This window comes from Ochotona curzoniae, unplaced genomic scaffold (assembly GCF_017591425.1).
Source record: "Ochotona curzoniae isolate NIBS_2020 unplaced genomic scaffold, NIBS_Ocur_1.0 contig_2294, whole genome shotgun sequence".
Lineage (NCBI taxonomy): Eukaryota > Metazoa > Chordata > Mammalia > Lagomorpha > Ochotonidae > Ochotona > Ochotona curzoniae.
The window spans coordinates 2,131,536-2,153,820 of NW_024465405.1; the positions used below are offsets into that span (position 1 = coordinate 2,131,536).

A 22,285-nucleotide genomic window follows, 5' to 3' on the forward strand; every position below is an offset into this window, starting at 1 on the left:
TAACGCTCCACCCTGTGGCAGCAGCATGCAATGCGGATGCCCGTTCCGTCCAGGCTCCTCTTCCCATCCAGCTCCTGCTTACGGCCCGGGAAAGCAGCAGAGCATGGCCCAAAACCTTGGGCTCCTACACCTGTGTAGGAGACACGGAAGGCTCCTGGTCTCAGATCAAAACTCAGTTCCGGCCATTGCAGCCATTTGGGAAGTGAACCAGCAAATGGAAGACCTCTCTGTCTCTCCTTATCTCTGTAAAATCTGCCTTTCAAATAAAAATTTTTAAAAAGGTCCTCACAACAATGTTTTCTAATTTTCACTGTACAGGTCTTGCAGGTATGTTAAGAGTTATTCCTATGCTTTCATATTTTCTGCTATTAAAAAATATCCTCTTGGGGTTAGCACCATGGCATAACAGGCTGATCCTCTACCAGTGGTGCTGACATTCCCCATGGGCGCTGGTTCCCGTCCTGGAGGTGCTGCTTCTGATCCAGCTCCCTGGTAATGCGGCTGGGAAAGCACTGGAGGACGATCCAACTGCTTGGGCTCCTGTGCCCACCTGGGGGATGCTCCCGGCTTCAGGCCAGCACAGCTCTGGTTGTTGTGGCCATTTAGGGAGTCAGCCAGTGGATGGAAGAGCTCTCTGCCTCTCCTTCTCTCTGTGACACATTTTTTTTCCTTCAAATCTTTTTACAAACTTTAATTACAATGTTCATTTCTTGGCTAGTAGATAAAACATAATGGATTTCTAAATACTGATTTCATTATCACTAAACTTGAGGTATCAATTCCTAGTGACTAGAATGGTTATAACCAAAAAGGTAGTTAGGGAGGGTGTTGGGCCTGGCATTTCCACGGTCAGGGCACGAAGCCCACGTGCTGTTTTGGAGCCTCGGGGTTGCACTGCTGCCTGCAGCTCCTGCCCGTGCAGGCCGCGGGAGGCAGCAGGGGCTCGACACACTGGTTCTCCTCTACACACAAGAGATGCAGACTGAGTCTTGGGCTCCTGGCTTCACATGAGCTACAGTCCCTGGGGAGTGAGTCAGTGAACAAGAACTTCTTCCTGCCTCTCTCTCAAAAAAAAAAAATCACAAAAATGTAGAAAAACTGCAATCTTGCTATGTTATTAGTGGGAATGTGATGGTTCACGCAATTTGGAAAATAGTATGGCAATTTGTTATAAATTTGCTGTATGACTCAGCAAGTCCAAACCTACAGATATACCCAAAAGAATCAAAAACATATCTACTAAAAGACTCATATAACATGTTCATTGCAGCATCATTAATAAAAGTTACAATGTTGAAACACTCTAGCAACTGAGGAGTAGAAAAACAAACAGGTGACATAGCCATGTAACGGAGTATTGGTGATAATAAGGAACCAGTTACTGAAACATACCAAATAATGGCTGAACCTCAAGAAGCTAGACACAAGAGGCTCCGTCGGCGTGCAATGTCCAGGAGATCAAGTCTGCAGGGACAGGGGGTGGACTAGGAGCTGCCAGAACAGACAGGAAGGAGGGAATGTTCTGGAGCCATAGCAGTGTTCTAACGCTAGACTGTGCTGACAGCTGTGTGGCCCCACACACTTACTGATACACTGAACATGGTCAACTTATGGCATGTCAATTTTCGTTAATAAAGCTGTTAAAAAATAAGAGTGTAGGATGATGAATTTGTAGAATGTTACATTCAGTGTGACAAAATTTAAACACATTTACAAGTATAATATAGACATATACATACAGATGTAAGAAAAAAATACACATAGCACAGCATGCACACATACTCCAATCAGGCTCACTGCAAGTGGGATGGAGTGAAGTGTCTGACAGAGAAGGCTTCACTTGTAATATCTCAAACAAAAATAAACATGTTTAATATTTGCTCACATGGGATATATGATTTGAATTATTTTTGGTACTCTCTCATATTTATTGTATTCAATATAAAATCAAAATCAGATTGAACCAAAAACCAAAAAGTAAACTTAAATGTTTACCTAGTTCCTCCATTAATTTTAATTCCTTTATGGCTTTAGTTCGAATATCAAACACCACCTATAATAGAGAAATAAACTAATGACTCTGTAAAAATTGAAAACTAGAGGAGGAGACAAAAATGAAGATCAGTGGGCACACAAAGAAACTATTTGAGACATGAATTACCTGACATTTAATAGTTTTAGCCCTCATGAAAAAAGTTTTTCCATCCCTGAAAAGTCTTCTGCAAGATCCAAAGCAAAGACTTAGAATAGAACTTAACAGTTAAATTTAGTATTCACTAAAGTGATGTTAACTGGGGCAGAAAGGATCCCTACAAAAAGCTCCAGAAACAATTCAATCTGGAAAGACCATGAGAGCAAACAAAAGAAACCACACATCTTAAACAATACGAACATGTTTAATACTAGCCCAAGAGCAATACTGAAATTTTCTGTTTAAATCACTTTGTTTTTAAGATTTATTTGAAAGGCAGAGTAACAGAGGAGAGACACAGATCTTCATCTCCTGGCTTGATCCCTCAGTGTCTTCAATGACAGGAGTTACTCCAGACTCACGCCAGGAGCCAAGAACTTCATCCGGGTCTCCCACGTGCACAGCAGGAACCCAAGTACTTGGGTCGTCTGCTGCTTACTGAGCCTCCAGCGCGTGAGTTTAAGCTGCCCTCCCTCCTGAACGGACAAATACTGACACACCTTCAGAATTCCTGGCATTTCTATCACGACAAACATTCTAGTAAGTGTCTCAGCTTCCTGCACAAGAAACACATTGCTTAAACATAAAAAGGTGTTTCTTGAGCTAACATAAGGAGACCTGCATCACTCTCCCCATGGAAAGCAGACCGAATCCCTTAAAAGCACACGGCTTCATCTGGGGCACAACGTATAATCAGAGCAGTGTAATACAGACCTAGAAACACCTACAACACAAGATCAACACAAACAGAGCTTGGCAAGAGAGACTCTTGAAAACAGCATTTTATACCAACCAAAATTCAGGAACTAAACATGTAACGCCTAAATTCTAAATACAGATTTTGGAGGCTTTTTTTTAAAGCTTTTTTAAGGCTTTTTTTTTTTAATATTTTCTTGAAATGTGCCAACTGCTACTATAAATAACTAATCATCAAATGTTAAACGTAAGAAGCTGACTTCGTACAATTGAGAGGTCTACTGAGACAAATCTATAAGTTATTGCTTTCTAAGTAAAACTGTTTTAACTTAAACACTATGAAATTTCAGTTATTATTTACTCACTGTGTTAATAGTTGCTGATACTCTAACTTGCTTCTGTTCGGATTCCAACGGGCATAGATTTTTAACTTGCAGCCAGTCAATCTCATTTGTCCCACTGGTCCATTTCCCTTGTTTGGGCAACAAACTGTAGGTAAAAAGACATTTCAAAAATATGTCTTATACAGCACTTGTATGGATTAGAAAATTAATTTCGTCTGGTACTGCTTCCAGAACCTTGCGCTTGTCTCTCCGAGCGAGCGAGCTGTGCCGAGCCATGTCTGTGGCGACTGGCTCTGCAAGGGGATGACGGGCAGCAGCCACGCATGCACCATGTCCTCATGCACAGCCGGTGTGTGCGACTGCTGACCTCACCTGCACACTGCGTCACCAAGGGCGCTCCCAGGACCTGGACTTAGGGTCAAAGCAGGGCAGCCTCATACAGCTGTGCACTCACACAACACAAGGGAGTGCATCAGGATGATCAGGTAGTACCAAACGAGCTTAAAAGAGTCTACAAGGGCTGGCGTTGTGGCTCAGCAGGCTAACCCTCTGCCTGCTGGTACCAGCATCCCACATGGGTGGCACCTCCACTTCCTACCTAGCTATTTCTACTACTTAGCTCCCTCCGCGGTCTGGGAAACCCGTGGAGGAAGGCTCAAGTCCTTGGGACCCTGAACCCATGTTGGGGACCCAGAAGAAGCTCCTGGCTCTACAGCAGCCCGGCTCTGGCTGTGGCAGCCATTTGGGGAGTGAGCTAGTGGATGGACAATCTCTCTCTGTAAATCTGCCTTTCCAATAAAAATAGATAATTAAAAAAAAATACAAATGGCAAATGACACCATTAAAAAAAGTGAGTCTAAAAATATGGTGGGGATAAAATAGTTACATTTTTATATAACTATCTATAAAATAATTATTATGTATTTTTAAAAACCCAAGAATTTGGGAAAAAAACAAAATTAATAAAAGCAAGCCATCCGGGCCCGGCGCAGTGGTGCAGTGGTTAAGGTCCTCGCCTTGCACGCCCAGGATCCCATATGGGTGCCGGTTCTATCCCAGCAGCCCCGCTTCCCTTCCAGCTCCCTGCCTGTGGCCCGGGAAAGCAGTCGAGGACGGCCCAAAGCTTTGGGACCCTGAACCCGCGTGGGAGACCCGGAAGAGGCTCCTGGCTTCGGACCGGCATAGCATCGGTCGTTGCGCTCACTTGGGGAATAGACGGAAAATCTTCCTCTCTTGTCTCTCTTCTCTGTATATCCGCCTTTCCAATAAAAAAAATAATAATAAAAATAAATCTTTAAAAAAAAAAAAAAGCAAGCCATCCAGATGTCACTATTAGCCAACACTGGTTTCCTGGAAGCTGATATTTTGTTCTGTTTTTGTGTCTTTATTTCCCAAGTTCTAAAAAACCAGTGTTCAGCAGTGTTAGTGGTGTATGACACCAGTAAAGAATCCACATGGGTCTCAGCCCTCTGGGCCAGAGCCAGTATGAATAGTCAGTCTGCAGCAGTGCTGACGAAGCAGAGACCACGAGGAAACATGGAAGGTCACAGCCTGTGGACACTGACCGGGACCACATCCGTGCAGGGTGTGCAGTGCCTGAGCCTGCAGTGGAGCTACGGCACTAAGGAGGTGACTCCCCACCAGGGGGTGCTCAAGAGTCGTGAACAGGATTATCAACAAAGCAGCCCAGACAACTCATGAAAAATGTCAGGAACTTTCTCTGTGAGAATGGACTTCAGGTCTCCAAGTGGAACTCACAACTCTGCTTCACATCCAAGTGAGTCATAAAACCAGAGACAATCACTTTATCATCATTTTCATCTCTGTGTGGTACAACTTAAAAAGTCTAGAAACAAACCTTTACCTCTCACCAGTAAAACCAGTGAGCTCTACAGGTAGTACTACAATTACATGAACTCTTCCTTTGTGCCGAGTTACCTCTCCTCATCACTGGAATCCTGAACTAAAACGGAGCTTCCGTTCCTGAGCCCTAGTTCTCTGAACGTCTTCCTCGTGTCCTCCTTGGGGACAGCCGTCCAGTGCTCTGCACCCGTGGGTTCAGCGCTGTTTATGAAGATGACGCCTGCTGGGATGGCCAAGGCCGCGAGCACAGTGGCCACTTCCGCGTTGGATGGAAACACGTGTGGAGAGTCTGCCAGCTGCTCGCACGTCTCTCCTTCGCTGCTTGTTTTCATGTGAAAAATATTGACAAGCAGTGGCTCACACTCGGGACCAGTTTGAATCTGGGCCCCACCAACCTGCAATAAGATCAAGACAATAAGTCAGCATAATCATACAGTAAAAAGACTGTGTATAATGAATTTCTCTTTTCCCTAGGTAAAATAAAGTTTGTACAAATATGCATTAGAGAGTCTGAGGTTTTTTTTTAGAAACTTCCCTACCCATCTTTTCCAGGACTGGAAGTCTGACAGACGAGCTATCAGTGGTGGAGGAGTCTTGGAACAGATATGGAGCTGAATGCGGGGATGTCCCTCCTCTCTTCGTGCGACAGAAAAGCACACGCTTCCTCCAGTCTTCTCCTTCCGCAAATGCCAGCTGAAGAGCCATGGCATTATGCACATGTTCCCAAGAGTACTAAGACCACGCTTCCTCGTTCTACACACACCGGAGGGCCCAGGACTGACTGGCCTGCCCCAGCATCTAGCCTTGGACACACAGCCTGGCACGACAGGCACTCCACAGCGCCTCTTTCACACACAGCCTGGCACGACAGGCACTCCACAGCGCCTCTTTCACACACAGCCTGGCACGACAGGCACTCCACAGCGCCTCTTTCACACACAGCCTGGCACGACAGGCACTCCACAGCGCCTCTTTCACACACAGCCTGGCACGACAGGCACTCCACAGCGCCTCTTTCACACACAGCCTGGCACGACAGGCACTCCACAGCGCCTCTTTCACACACAGCTGACTGGCTGGACCCACAACTTAAGAACCACTTACAGTCTTCTAACATTCAATTAGGTAACTGGCTTTCCCCTACGCCGCATAAAATTTTACTATCATCACTTCTTAAATGTCCAAAATTATTGCTTCTCAGCCTTTTGCCTAAGATCAGGAGTAAGCTCCCAAAAATATCACAAATAATTTTTTGCAGTAATTATTTTTTACCTCCACTCCATTCCACACAAAGATGTCCTCCCCATCAGCAAGCTCCAGCTCACTGAGCGTCAGCTCATCTCCTAGAAAGATGAGACTCAGTGAGACATTCCCTCAATCAGCAAAGGCACTTCAGAGATACGTAAGGTACTTGTCTGAAGAAGCATTCTTAGTAGAGAAAAACAAAAAAAACCCAATAATCATTGTTCTAGTGCTCTTTAAGATGCTGTTCCCCAGCTCTGTGAGCAGCGGAGCGGGCCAGAGCGGCACTCCAAGGCCGACAGCACGGGGTGCAGCACGGAGCAGCCGAGGCCCAGCGGGGACAAGCCCCACCTTTGACTGCAAGCCGGGCCTTGCGTCTTTCACTCTGTTTTCGTCTTATTTAAAAAGTGGGCAAGAAAGAAGAAAAAATGATAAGGACTGGACTAGGGAAAATAGACACCATTCAGCTATACTTCAAACTTGTAAGCACATCTTCAATTTCCAGTCATGCCTCCCTCTCTCCCAGCCCCCCAAAAAGGAAGCTGAGAAAACTAAATATGGTAATGCATACAAAGCTTATGACAGTAATTGGTATAGTGAAGAGCCCCCCTCAATTTACTGCTTTTGCTACTGAAATTACCATTGTTTTGTTGATTCCTAAAGGAAGTAAACACTTTTAAAACTATTGAAATACTTTTTTGCTTTGCTATGAAATCTGAAGCTGAGAGCTGGACAGGAAATAAAGTCAAATTAATAAGATTCAAATGATTTCAAACCGTTATACTCAACAACTAGGATAATATTAAAGAATCTTTTAAAATTTTTGGCTTTAATTTCAAAATAAAACATTTCCATGTTAGAAAATTTCATACATTATATCTGAATGTGAAACATTCTGAATCTGGATACATATCTACTCTCTGAGAATCAACAATGTGGGGAGATCTCTGCAGACGGGGAGTCACTCGGAGGAAGCCTGGTGAGGAAGAGAGAGAGACACACACACACAGCGTGAGCTGTATTTTCAAACTCCCTTACCGTCCAGGGTCTGGTAAATGTGAAGTCCTGCTGGGACAAGCTTGGCAACACTGAGAACCATGTCTCCTTCCCAAAATTCCAACAGCTGCAGGGGAATAATGAAAGACAACAATGAAAATACGTACCTATACTCAGAGCACGTTTCGGGTTAGCAAGAGCAGCACTGTGTGAATTACACACGTAGACGACATAGGGGACAAATGCCCATCTCTGCTTCACATCCAAAGTCTGCAAGTAGGACATGACTCATCAGACTCGCTCCTCCACTGCAGACTGAAGAACTCTGGCACCAACAAGAGCACCACGACTGTTCAAAGAACCCCACTGAATACACAGGAAAGCCAACTCATCAACACACCGTTCCTGGAATTGTGGACTCAAAGAGCAAAACTTACTTGCTTATTCAGCACCACTCAAGACAGCAGTGTGGGAGTGTGGGGTGAGGAAGTGTGACTACAGAAGGCAGACTCAGTCACAGCTGGGAGGTCAGAGCCACCACCAACTAGATGTCACAGCGAGACACAGGAGCTCTGGGGATTTTTTCGTCTTCAAAATGGGGTTAGCTGGCTCTCATGAGGTTAGAGCATCAAATCAGTTTATGGGAAAGCGTGATAGGTAAAATACAGAGCACTGCTGTTGTTGTTATCGTCATTAGAATACAGCTGGATAACTTACATGGAGAGAGCGACTTCAACGTGCGTGTGGTTTTACTATGGATGGATACATGCTTCCTTCATGTAAGCATTTACTTAGGCCTAAGGGTAAAGTCCTCGCCTTGAATGGCCGGGATTCCATATGGGTGCCGGTTCTAATCCCGGCAGCCCCGCTTCCCATCCAGCTCCCTGCTTGTGGCCTGGAAAAGCAGTCGAGGATGGCCCCAAACCTTGGGTTCCTGCATCTGCATGGAGACCCGGAAGAGGCTCCTGGCTCCTGGCTTTGGATCGGCGCAGCACCGGCCATTGTGCTCACTTGGGGAGTGAATCATCAGACAGAAGATCTTCCTCTCTGTCTCTCCTCCTCTCTATATATCTGACTTAGCAATAAAAATAAATAAATCTAAAAAGAAAGGAAAAAACAAAGAGACTTCCACACAACAGGATGTTTCAGCCATCCCTCTACACACTGGCAGCAGGAGGACTTTCCTAAGACAGTGAAACGCTAAGCAGGTGCAATGGACATGTCAATATGAGAGAATTTAACGCCTAAGTTAAGAAGAAATGAGGCTACCTTACCTGAAATATCGATTGTCGCAAATCTCCCAGAGTTTTTCTTATATCAAAGGTCAAATCCCACACACTTTGAGATCCCTGTGGGTGCAAAGCTCCGTTGGAGAAACGATAATGAGGGCCCAGGTGCAGACGCAGCTCAACATTACTGCTTTCAGAATCACATTCCGCCCTTCAAACAAGCACAGGGACAGATGAGCAGCGGGCTTTACAACAGACACTATTTCAGCTCACACAAGAAACATTTGGTTTGCAAGGAAGTGTGTGCTGCCCATGGAAATGCCATCCTGTTATCCTAGCACCAAAGCATGTTAATTTTGATTTCTAACAAATAGTACGAATTCAGCTCTGAAACCATAAGTGCCAGGGGAAAATTGTTCATGCAGTGGTAACTGCATTTCCCTCAATAAACACTGACACTTGAAAACCTCCAATCCCAAGTTTACCTTACTTTTAGACAAAAGAAGGTTGCTTATATCACTGCGTGCATTACATAACAGTAAGGGATAAGCGGTCTCCACTGTGGAGATAAAATCCTTTGTATCCAAGAGTAATGAGATCAGGTCAGGACACAATTCCTTTAGCACAACTATGTGCCTGCTGATCTCTCCAGCGCTGGAAGGCTTCTATCCCTCTTAGCGGCGTCACTTCACAGGCTGTTCTTTAGTTTACTCCCGCACATCACATTATTTTCATCTAAAGATTTATTTATTTGAAAGGCAGAGAGAGAGAGACAGAGAGACAGAGAGAAAGAAGGAAAGAGAGAGAGATAGAGGAAGAGACAGAAATCTCTCACCTGCTGATTTACTTCCCGAATGGCCACAGTGACCAGGGCTGGGCCAGGCCAAAGCTGGGAAGCAGGCGCTTCCTCTGAATCTTCCACATGATGCAGGAATCAAGTGAGGCCACCTTGCTGCTTTCCTAGGCACATCATCAGGGAGCTGGACCGCAAGTGGATCAGCTGGGATGCTACTGGTACCCATACAGGATGCTAATGCTGCAGGTGGTAGTTTAGCCCCAGCTTAGCCACTAGGGCAAGCAACAGACCCAGTAAGAATATTTTGCAAAGTAAAAGATGCTTTCACTAAAAATTCAGCAGCCAGACACTGATATTGATTGGTTTGCTATTTTGTTCCTTTTAAATCTTCACTAACGCGAACTGGCATGGTGGTATAGCAATTGAATCTTCCCCTTTCAGTACTGGCATCCCATATGGGGACCAACTCGATTCCCAGTTGCTCCACTTACAATTCAGCTCCCTGTTAATGGCATGGGAAAGCACCAGAGCATGGCCTTGTCCCCATGTGGGAAACCCAGAAGCTCCTGCCTTCCAGCTTGGGATTGGCCCAGTTCTAGTCCTTGCAGCCATTTGGGAAGTGAACCAATGGATGGAACAGTTCTAACTCTAAAAACATCTTTAAAAAGCTTTTTTTTTCCATTACTGAACACTTTCACTGAACATTTTCCAGAAAAATTATTTAAGCTCTTAAAGCAAGTTAGGATTACCTTTTCATTTGTAGTTCAATGTTGGCTGCATCCATTTCATTCAACAAATGACACGGAACCCTGTATCTTGGATTAGCTTGAGCTGTGAACAAAACTTTACATTAACTTGCATTGATGAAATGCAGTCTGTTGGCAGTAGTAGCATGACAATGAGCAAGGACTGTGCTGTGAGCTAAAAAGGCTGCAGACTAAGCAACAAGGGAATACTAAATTCCCTGGAGCTTAGTGTTTCTTTTCTGAACAACAAATGAAAGGTAAATAGTCTTTTAAGCCAAGCTAGAAGAAATCAATTTGCTCAATTTTCTCTATGCATACTTTTTAAATAAGAATACTATTTGCATCCTGACTACAAATGTCACTAATATTGCTCTCAATATCAATTTTTTGAAAGATGTATTTGTCATCTTTATTTTCATTTTATTTTAGAAGCAGACAGAAGGAGAGCTGCTCCACAAACACCTGCAGTAACGTGGGCTGGGCCAGGAAGGAGCCAGGAGCAGCAAGTCAAGCCCAGGTTTTCCACACGGTCGCAGCCTCAGGGGCTGCCAGGCAAGGCATGTGTTAGCAGGCCCTGGACCTGCCCAGACCTGGTGTGGGCTCTTAACAGCGACCTAGTTACGTGTCCAACACCTGCCTCCCTTAAAGCCGGGAAAGGTCTTACATTAAAGCCAGATACTTGCATCTTACACACTTTGATATAAAGTGACTGATACAATAGTTAACTTTCTAGCTACAATCATTAATCCATATTCCCCACTATCTGAAGATACCTGGCTTGGACTAAGCTGTCACCCACACACAGACCAGGTTCTGGCCCAGTGCTGCTTTTCTGTGGTGCACTCAGCCCTTTGCATCAGCACATGGCAGTTCTCACAAGTACTAGAAGTGCCCCCAGGGCTCCTCTTTCATGTTCATAGCTCTGTCTCTCTAGGTGCACCATACAGTCATTATGTAATGCTCTGCCCCTTCATTTCTAAAACATGCATTCATTCGCGCTAAACCAGGAGAGAAACTATTACTTATTGCACACTCCATTATCCTGACACTACAGTCGCAGACACAGCAGGGCCGCCGAGGGTGTCCTCTGATGGTGCGCCTGAACGCGACCGCAACTGGGACCACAGTGTTCATCAACACCATTACCATGCTCCTTTCTGTTTGTTCCACAGAATTAACAGCCTTTCTGGCAGACGGCCTGGTGAAGTAACTCAGATTTAGAAAATAGACTTCCTCTGATTCAACACACAAATTAAATTTAACTATTTAATTTTTTTCTTTATAAAAAATATACCTTTGAAAATCTGTAAGAATATAGTCCCTATCTCTACTCACAAAAAGTTAAGAAAGCTTAATGATTTTAGTTTTTTGTTCTTTTAACAAAAGACTTATTTATTTGAAAGTCATAGTTAGAGACACTATGTCATAGTTAGAGACACAGAAGGAGAAACAGATATCTTCCATCCACTGGTTCCTTCCCCGGGTGACTACAACAGCCTGGCGGGGCGACTGAAGCCGAGTTCACCCAGCTCTCCCACAGAGCCGGGAGAGTCCAGGTACTTGAGCCATCTGCTGCTGCTTTTCTCAGGCTAGTAGCAGGGAGTAGGACTGGAAATGGAACATCCGAGACACAAGCTGTCACCCATGAGGCATGCCAGCATGCAGGCAGCGCTTTTCACCTAGTGCCACCATAAAAAGAGGCACCAAGGTCTCTTACTGCTAAGTGAACTTTGGGAAGTAGTATAAAATAATTTACTCATACTAACAGCTTCAATTAAACACTTACTATGGGTCCTGACCGCTGCCCTTCATGGTAGTTCTTTTGGCAGGTTCAACAAATATTGCTTAAAGATATTTCAACTGGTTGAAGTACACATTATCTTGAGGGAAGAGAAAGGAAAGCCAAGAAAGTAAGAGAAAAGTCCACTGACAAAGGCAACACACAGCCGGAGGTCAGAGGCAGGCCTGAGCACAGGCTGGCACACTCAGCTCTGCCAAAACAACCAGAAAACACCGTGTGAGAGCAGGCGCCGTAGCATGCTTTGTTCTACACTGGAGTGTGACTTCCTAACAGGTCTTGGATGATGGTGTGACCCTGGGCCCCTAGTGAGCATGTGAGAAATCTGCGTATGTCCACATACTCAGCCCGTTCCAGCCCTGGCCAGTGCAGGCATCTGGGGAGTGACCCAGTGCATGGAAGATCAACCCTTCTCTGCCACTCTGCCTTTTCAAGTGGATGAAAACAGTGTGTATTTAAAAAAAAAATAACTCAACTTTGAAAATCTAACTATCACCTCATCTTATTTTGGTTAAATAGAAATAGGCAAGGTTGATTTCCAAAAAAATTCACAGAAAATAGAATTAAACAATAATACACATTTTGCATGCACATCAGAGACTCCGTGCATAAACTACGACAAGCTACGAGATTTCTGTTGGCATTGCTTTTTACTATTAGCTTTAAAACATCTTAAAAGTTCTCAGAGTAAACCTTTCCTTATTTTAAAGTTTTCTTTTCAAACTGCAAAAATCTGAATAGTATTAATGAGTAACTTATCAGAAACCCATTTATTTCCATACCTTCCAGGGGTCTCTGCAATTGGCATTTCCGATAAAACAACATGTAGGCACTCTCTTTACCCTGAAATTGCCGCTCAATATCCTTTTCTTTGATTGGCTGGACCTTGGAATCATTTATATCAAACCAGTGGGGACAGGAAGCACTGTCCTGGAGAGGCGCTGCAGACGGTGAGGTGAGCGCCTGGAGGCCGCGCTGGCTGTCTCCCTGGCCCTCGGGGCCGCTGCGCTGGGCAGGGCTCTGCACCAGAGAGACTGTGCCCTTGTCCCAGCTGAGGAGAAACGTCTGAGAGTGGAGCTGCAGGAACTGCACGGAGGTCAAAAACAAACAAACGTGAGGTTAATAAAATGTTTTTTTTTTTAATTAAACATGATAGAATATGTTCTTTCTTTTGTGATTAGATCTTTTAATCTCATCTTTATTTCTGGCCTGACCAGCTTAAGCAGGAATCAACCCAAGTATAATAACCTCATTTATTAAAGCTCTGCACGCTGTTAAATACTGCAACACCACTGTCTAAGAGGTAGTTTATATCTCATGAACCCTATTTTAAGCAACATTCAACTCAGAAAGATTAGGTAGAATAAATATTTTTAAAATATGCAAAAGTAACCTAAACAGGGCCCAGTGCGACAGTCTAGTGGTGAAACCCTTGCCTTGAATGTACCGGGATCTCATGTGGGTGCTGGTTCAAGTCCCAGCTGCTTCACTTTCCATCCGGCTCCCTGCTTGTGGTCTGGGAAAGCAGTCGAGGACAGCCCAAAGCCTTGGGACTCCTGCATCCACATGGGAGACTTGGAAGAAGCTCTTGGCTCCTGGCTTCAGATCAGCTCAGCTCTGGCCAGTGCAACCACTTGGGGAGTGAACCAGCGCATGGACAATTTTTCTGTCTCTCCTGCTCTCTGTAAAAATAAATAATTTTGTTTTTTAAAGTAACCTAAACAAAGGTAAAACACAGTGGGCCTCTCAGAAGGGCATTTGGAAATCATTGAGGCCCTCAGGCAGGGCTGAGCTGCAGCACCCGCTGGCAAGTGCTGGGACCGCGTGTAAGTCACGCCACGCTGGAGTACAGTACCCTCTGGCAAGCACAAGATCTGGGGTGAGGAGTGGGCCTGGCAGGGGAACTGTGCGTACTACCCTGCTACATTGCAGCTCCTACTGCTGAGCATGAGAGCCAGAGCTGGGGGCAGGCCAGGCTGGATGGGACACCCACTGGCATACGTGTGGGCCGGGTCTGGAAGTGGACTAAGCTGAGCTAAGCCACAGCACCATGGCTAACCTGCAACACATGCTGGCATGTGCAAAAACCGGAGCTGTGGGCTGGTGTGGAGATTACTGGGGTCACCATGAATAGTTGCAGCACCTGCTGGTGTGCATGAAGACTGAGCCTGTGGTGGGCTGGGTTGGGCTACAGCACCCATTGGTTTACATGAGATCTGGGGCTGGGAGCATAACTGACCAGGCAGCTACATCCACCAGTGTCTGCATTGGCTGGTGTGACTGATGGACCAAACCTGACCCTGCACTGGCTGGTGCACAGAGGATTCAAGTCTGAGGTCACCCCAGGTAAGGTTCCTAGAGAGGGAGGGAAGAAGGCAAAACAGAAAACTCCAAGATGAGCCCAAGCATGGAACCCCCTGGTTGACTACTCAACAGCAGGGAGGAGGACAGCAAAGAGCAGGACAGATTTAGCAGGAGAACCGTTTGCAGCCGAGTAGAAAGACCACGTCCTGCCGAGGCAGAGGGCTGGCGTTTGTCTGTAAGAGACTGCGTCAAATGTCCTAGAGGTTACATTAGGACAGATGCAGGTATTAACATCACCTGGAAAATCATCTTGCTAACATGATATCAATACACAAGCTGTGTATGAGGGACATAGAGGCTCTATGTACCACCTTACAATATTTATTCTATAAATTTAAAACTGAAGAAATTCACAAATAAACAGGATAGAAACAGTAAGCAACTTTCATAAAGAAATAGGAACATATTAAAGGTGTCTATAGGGACAAAATGGGTGAAGAGATGGAAAATTATGGCCGAGAAATGGACATGAAACAAGAAGTGAACAGAAATTTTACAAGTAAAAAAAGTACAATATCTGAAAGTTCACAGGTTGTGCTTAACGAGACTGGCTAAGTGGCGGAAACAATAGATGAAAGAAGTTAGCGAACCATAAGGCAATCTAATGGAAGTTACCTAACTTGAATCAGAAGAGGGGGAAAGAGAAAACTCTCCGAACATTCAAGAACTGTGAAGAAATACCACAGTCTAACACAGATGTAGCAGGAACCTTAGAGGGAAAGGAGATAACAGGGTAGAAAAGCAAACCGAAGAATTATGAAGAAAGCAAAAACAAAGAAACCTGAGCAAATGCAATGCAAATGAGCACATCGAGCACCGTATGTATGCATACTGCTATCAGACTGCTAAAAACCAAAGACAAAATCTTAAAGCAAAGCCATGTTCAAGAGAACAATAAAAAATGGCAGCCAACTTCTTACTTAGCTGGCATCCTATGTGGGCGTCGGCTGGAACCCTGGCTGTTCTGTGTCTAATCCAGTTTCCTGCTAGTGTGCCTGTGAAAACTACGGAGGATGGTACAGCTAAGCCTTGGGTTCCCACACCTACTGGGGAGACCCAGAGGAAGCTCCCGGCTTCAGACTGGCCCAGCTCCGGCCACTGTGGCGTTAGGGGAGTTAACCAATGTGGAAGATCTCTTTCTCTTTTTCCTCTCTGTAAATCTAACTTAAAAGTAAAAATTATATCTTCAAAAATAAAACAAATTCTATATCCCAAAATATCACCCCCAAAATAGAGGCAAAAATAAAGATCTTTCAGACAAAAGTGAGAGTATTATTTTTTTTTTAAGTAGGAGTTCTACTCCAAGAAATGCAGACATTCTCTTGATTGAGAGAAATGCTATCAAATGGAAGCCTGGAACAGAATGAGCAAGGAACATTGCAACGGATAAATACATAAACCTGCTTTCTCCTTGACTCTTTAGAAGTCAAATATTGAAGACAAAAATAAAGGTGTAAAACAGATTCTACAGCACATTTCTGTAAAATGTAAAACTCCAATATGGATACCGGTTCAAACCCTGCTATTCTACTTTTGATCTAGCTCCCTGCTAATATGCCTGGGAAAGCAGTGAAAGATGCTCCAAGTCATCGGCCCTGCACGCACGTGGGAGACCCAGAGGCAACTCCAGTCCTGGCTTCAGGTTGGGCCTTTTCCTGTCTTCTTCCCTCAAATCTGCTTTTAAAAAGGAAAAAGCAGCTAAAGCCAACAGTACAGAGGGGTAAGAATGGAGGATGGACAGACACAGGCCACACACTGATTCAATCGGCAATACTAAGTAGACTCTACAAAGTGTACACTAAAAAAAAGCTCATATTTAACTGAGTCAAAGGCAGGCAGTAGAGGAAGAACAAAATATCAGAAGAGAAACAGAAGATAAATATCAGGACAGCAAAGTCAGACCCAACCATGATGAATTAAAGTCTATAGAGACTGTCAAAGACTTTCTCATCTCACAGAAAACAGAATAGTAGAGAAAATTTAAAAGGCTGCTTAAATAAGTTTAAATAAGCTTAATAAACTATAACATGATCTATGAAAAAGGTAAAAAGCACAAATGATCTTTCTCAGAAATGAGTAAGAGGCTATAACTGCCAGTCCTAAAGACATTATTACATGGGTAATGCACTGACATTTTATACAACCTGACACCACAGATCAATGAGTAAACGCCTCGAAACCCCCAATCCTGAGACATGCGTGTGCAAGAGGAGCCATGTGGCTACACGGAAACCAGGGGGAGCAGATTTCACCTTAGGGGTCCTTACAATCCTAAATGTGTGTGCAACTAGTAACGCAGTTTTCAAGGATATGAAACAGAAGCTGTCAACAGTAACAGAAGAAAAGGACAAATCCACAGGAAAGCTGCAACATTTAAAAATCCTCTTTTAGCAACTGACAAAGTAAAAAAGACAAAGAAAAAATTAGTGAGAACACAGGAAAACTAAAGAACATTCTAAACAAATGTGGCTGAACTGACATTTAAGACACTACATTCAATGGCTGCAGAACACAATTTTTCAAGTGAACAGGAACATTCAGTAAGAGAGACTCTGGTCTGAGCCATACAACTAATTTCAATGAATTTCAAAGAACTGAAATAATAACCACAGTATGTTCTCACAGAAAAATGACATAAATTAGAAATCTATAGCAACAAAAATAACTAAGAATCCTACAAACACTTTGAAATTAAGCAACTTTCAAAGAATTCATGGGTCAAAAAAAAAAAAAAACACAAAACCAAAACCAAAACCAAAACCAAAACCAAAACAAAACCAAAAGCCAAAACACAAGGGAAACTATGAAATATTTCCTAAATTAGTGCTTAGAAACTGGTAACTTTAAAAGCACGCATTCTAAAGACAGCTTGAAAACAACTAAGATATCCTGCCCAGACTCTCAGCCATATCTGCAATGCAGACATTCTCTGTTCTAGTGCAAGTCCTGGCCGCTCCATTGCTAGTCCAGCTCTCTGCTCGAAGTGCCTGGGGAAACATCAGGAGATGGGAGAGACACCTGGGCCGTAGGGGACCAGGTGGCACTGCCCTGATCATCACAGGCATTAGGAGAGTCCACCACGAAGATGAAGAGCTCTATCTTGGTCTCCCTCTAACTCTGCCTTTCAAATAAACAAAAATAAATCTTAAAAAAAAAAAAAAAGAGAGACATTAGAAAAGGGATATAACTTGAGGTTTACAGATGATAAAAGGAAAACACTTTTAAAAAAATATTTATTTAGCCTGGTCCTTTGACCTGAGTCCCTGGCCCACCTGCCCGGTGGGTGCCAGGTCTGTGAGCCCAGGGGCGGAGGTCCAGCTGAGCCTGGGTCACATGGCCCAGGTCCATGGCCTGCTGACGTGGTGGGTGCCAGGTCCGTGATTCCCAGAGGCAGGGAGTCTTTTGGGGTCCAGGTTGCCTGGGCCCATTAGCACCAGGGGGTGGAGAGGTCCAGTGAGATCCAGGTCACCTGGTCCAGGTCCCTGCGCCTGCTGACGCAGTGGGCGCTGGGTCTGGGAATGCCATGGGTGAGGGGCTCTGTAGGGTCCTTGGGCAGGCAGCCTGGGGCACCAATGGCATCGGGAGAACCATGGCTGCTCAGGGACATGCTTGTGGAGACTTGGTGTGTGAATTTGCAGGGTTCTGGGGATGGCACAGGTGGTGGTGTGGGGGCCTGGGGTGTCACATCCAGGATTGGTGATCTGACCGTCGAGTTCATGTGTCAGAGTCGGGCTTCCTCAGTGGAAAAGATGGCTGGCCCAGTTAAGACGGTAGCCCACTGGGGCCTGCAAAGGACATCTGGTACTAGAGCAGAGGAAGGAGGACAGAAGAAACTGGACAACTACCCCAGCCAAACAATGACAGCAAATATTTGTCTAAATATTGACTAAATTTGACTATGTCCAATGATGGACATCAGAAGGGGTTCCTCACCCTTGGACCAGTGAGATCAATAACATCTCAAAACTAGCAAAACCACTGGGCAGAACTCTTGTAGCATTTGCCATATTGGGGACACTGGGTTGAGAGCGGGTGGACGTTCCACATCTCTGGGTATCGGGAGGTTGCAGGGTTGGGTATTGGGTATATCGTCTTCCTTTGTTTCTCCCCTTCCCCCAGATACAGCAAGAAAAAATAGAAAATGCCGCCACCCAGCAGCAACACTAAAATGGCGAGGCATACTCTGAGGGTCTGGGAAAGGCCTGAACCGCAACTGGACCCTTCACTGCCAAAAGCGGCTGCTTCCTGCTTCTCCAGCGCTCTCCCCACCACCCTTCTTCCCGTTCTTCTTCCTGTACTTTATGCTGCATTTCTCCGTTCTTGTCCCCGTATGTAGGTCTTACTGCTTCTGTACCGCTTTTGTATCCCTCTCTGCCACTTTTCCAGCCCTCTCTCTGCCACCCTTCTTCCCGCCTGTCCTTCTTCTTCATGTCCCATCTTTCTGCGTTGTCCCTCTCCTCTTGCTCCAGCTCGTTCCTTTCTCGTCCGTCTTCCTCTGCCCTATTCTCATTCCGGCCCTCGTTCTCCTCAGTCTTTCTCCGTGGTCATCCCTTTCTCCGTTGTCCCAGTCTTTCTCCATTGTAGTCTCTCCGTCTTTCTCGTTGTTGTCCTCACCTAGCTTTTACCGGCTACTTTTATATTGTTCTCCACCAATCACTTCTCCCTGTGGGTCCACTTGGCGCTAGGTGATAGGCCAGTAGCAATGACATAATCGCAGCGAGGACATCAGCCTATCCCTGTGACTTCCTGTTTACCTGCTGGTGAGACCAACTTGGCCTCCTGGCCCTGGGCCAGCCACTATCTTGCAATGGCCCCTCCCAATCCCAGGAGCGGCTTTAGCCCCCCACTCCCCACAAGAAAACTTGGAAACAATGATCATACCCACTTTTCCCTAACTCTTGTTCATTCCTACCCTGATCAACTATGTAAACATCATCATAAAAAAATCTGTTTATTTGAAATGCAGAGTTGGGGAGGGGGGGAGGGAGGGCGGCGGGGGGGGGGGAGAGGGAGAGAGGGAGAGGAGGAGAGGGAGAGAGAGAGAGAGAGAGAATATGAATGCAAGTGTGAGAGTGAACTCTCATACTATGGTTTGCTCTTCAAATGGCCATAACAACTGGAGCTGGGCCCATCTGAAACCAGGAGCATCTTCCAGGTCTCCCATGTGGGTGAAGGGGCCTAAGCACTTGGGCCATCCTCTGCTGCTTTCTCGGGTACATTAGCAGGGAGCTGGATGGGAAGCAGAGCAGCAGGATTTAATTAGACCCAGAGCTTGAACAGGATGTCGGCTCCACAGTCAGAGGTTTTATCTACTGCAGTGGCAGTCCCAATAAGGGTATTGTAAACAACTTTATGACAACACTAGGACAGCAAAGGTAAAAAGGCAAATTGCCTTAAAACTACAATTTCCCAAAATGATGTAACAGAAAATCTCTTGCTCTGTGGTCAAGTTAAAAGATGTACCTAAATCCTTATTCTAGTGGGTAAGTGCTCTGCTGCTGTGCAAGTCAGCTCCAAAGCACTGGCAGAGCGTTCCACACCTTTGTTTCCAGTCAAAGTTCTCCTTCTGCTATCTAAGCCTCAAGTCTAGGAAGCCAGGTCACAAGACTGACTAGAATTTTGAGTAACAGAAAGATCAGGTGACATTTTGGTAAGTATTTGAACACATTTCTATAAGATAAAGATTTTAGGCTATAAATTTCTGATAACTTTTTTTCTGTTATAAATAATTGTTGTTCCTCATTGCTTGCTCATTGGTTCTATGAAAACTTAATACATTATACTCTAATAAGTTATAGACAACTCAACAGTTGAATTTTAGTCATTAAAAAAAAATGTAGATGTTACATTCCTCTATTTTCAATCCCCTTCTGTGGAGGAGTTCATGTTGCAGGGGTCACAGTACAATTTCCTGGGAAAGCAAACTCCTGTGAGGACACCGTTACCTTCCGCAGTGGCCCATGATGCTTTCTGTACTTCTTGTTCCAAGACACTCCAATCCTTTCCAAGAGTTTTTGGCCTAGCTGATCAACAGGAATTAGATTGTTCTCTTCCTTTCGAAAGAAATACAAAGTCACTTAAGAAAATTTGATGAGAAATAATTTTACACAGATTCAAAAAGCTCAGCAAGATTAATGTAAATGGGTTTTGAACAGCAAACATGTAAGTGGATTTACCATTATTATTTCATTATGCCATGTTGGACAGCTGCTTAGCACACAAGTGAAGACACCAGTTACGATGCCAGTGCTCACACACAATGCAGTACCAGGATCTGCAGAGGCTCTGACTGACTCCAGCCTCCTGCGAATGCAGACCCTGGAAGGCATCTGTGACAGCTCAAGCAGCTGGGCTGATGTCATCACGGGGGGACCTGCATTACGCTCCCAGCATCTGGCTTTGGCCCTGTCCCAGTCCTGGTCCATGCTGGCATCTGGGGAGCAAACCAGCAAAAAGGAGTGTTCTTTTTCTGCCTGTCTCTTAAATTTTAAAAGATATTTAAAAAAATGTACACTATGTTTAGAAAACTTGGATTTTTGCCATTTTGCATACATTACAGTTGAGCTATTTAAAGTTATATTCAAAAAGTATTCTCAAGTCTGATAAATTCCTGATATATCATGAGATTTCAAGAAGAAATATTTAATTGCAAAAAATGATTAATGTCTTATCTGAATGCTTTGACATAAGTTTCCAAGGGAGTTAAGAAGTATATGCTACTGTATTCCCCAAGACACTTATGTTGAATTCTTAACCCTCAGTACCGTGGAATATTGCTGTTTGCAGACAGGGCCTTCAAGGGGCTTGAAATGAGTTTCCCATCGTAGGACAGGCCCTGACGCGAAGTGACTGAGGCCCATACGGACAGACAGACAGACAGACACACACACACACATACTAACTACCTGTAATAAGATTGCTTTCAGAATCACCAATGGGTCATCAGTTTCCTCTTCATTCTTAAGATCTTTCAAATTCACATTTGATTCACTTTTTTCATCCTATGAAGGAAAACAACAAAAGAGCTTCTATCAAAAATCCCTCAGAAGTCATTAAGAAGGCACCAAGCCAAGCTGTGGAGGGTTCAAGGTTAAGCGCAGCACAGCCATCTGTACGTGCTTCAGAACCAGGCGGACGTGGTTTGAGTTCATGCTGGCTTGGACTGAGCAATTCTGCACAAATCACTTCAATTTCTCTGCTTTTCTGTAAATTGGGGTTATGAGATAAGCAAAGCTTCTAGCATAACATTTGAGCACTTTAAAAAGTTTGTGGGGCCCGGCGCGGTGGCGCAAGTGGTTAAAGGTCCTCGCCTTGCACGCCCGGGATCCCACATGGGCGCCGGTTCTAATCCCGGCAGCCCTGCTTCCCTTCCAGCTCCCTGCCTGTGGCCTGGGAAAGCAGTCGAGGACGGCCCAAAGCTTTGGGACCCTGCACCCGCGTGGGAGACCAGAAGAGGCTCCTGGCTTCGGACCGGCATAGTATCGGCCCGTTGCGCTCACTTGGGGAGTGTGAATCATCGGACGGAAGATCTTCCTCTCTGTCTCTCCTCTCTGTATATCTGCCTTTCCAATGAAAAATAATAAAAAATAAATCTTTAAAAAAAAAAGTTTGTGGAAATTAATTTAGAAATAAATTTGTTTTGTTGCAAAAAAACTTTGAAATTCATACATGTTGGAGATCTTGAAAAAGCTCCTGGAAAGTTTTTATTATGAAAACACTATGCGTGGATTTAAAATTTTTTTGCACCAACATAAACATCTTCCAAATCCACTTCCTATGAATATTCTAAAGAACCCTTGCACACACAGTGGGAGCCAACACTTCCCAGCCAGGCATGCCTTCTGTAGCTTCCTACACATCTGCTCTGTTGGGCTTTCATTATCATCCAGCTGCACATACTCCGCGGCCCCATCCCACATGGCCCATTCGTTTGTGCTGGCCTAAGCAATTACTCCTCATGATTCCCGGCTCAGCTTCAATAGTCTCTTCCACTTCTCATTCACTCAAGTTTTCACCCCAT

The 22,285-nt window shown here is 44.7% G+C and overlaps 1 protein-coding gene across 5 annotated transcripts in view; it reads right to left on the reverse strand.

Moving 5' to 3' along the window:
• USP40 (ubiquitin specific peptidase 40) overlaps positions 1-22,285 on the reverse strand; it is an 82,648-nt gene that overhangs the window by 41,265 nt on the left and 19,098 nt on the right. For 4 of the 5 annotated variants that reach the window (XM_040972324.1, XM_040972327.1, XM_040972326.1 and 1 more), the window contains 10 exons: positions 21,171-21,266; positions 20,211-20,318; positions 12,684-12,987; positions 10,107-10,188; positions 8,607-8,772; positions 7,375-7,459; positions 6,367-6,437; positions 5,170-5,489; positions 3,253-3,376; positions 1,996-2,053 (listed from right to left, as the gene is read on the reverse strand). In XM_040972324.1, the coding sequence (XP_040828258.1) occupies positions 1,996-2,053; positions 3,253-3,376; positions 5,170-5,489; positions 6,367-6,437; positions 7,375-7,459; positions 8,607-8,772; positions 10,107-10,188; positions 12,684-12,987; positions 20,211-20,318; positions 21,171-21,266 (1,414 nt within the window). Of the gene's footprint in view, positions 1-1,995; positions 2,054-3,252; positions 3,377-5,169; positions 5,490-6,366; positions 6,438-7,374; positions 7,460-8,606; positions 8,773-10,106; positions 10,189-12,683; positions 12,988-20,210; positions 20,319-21,167; positions 21,267-22,285 lie in introns of all 5 variants that reach the window. The other variant, XM_040972325.1, reaches the window with a different exon arrangement.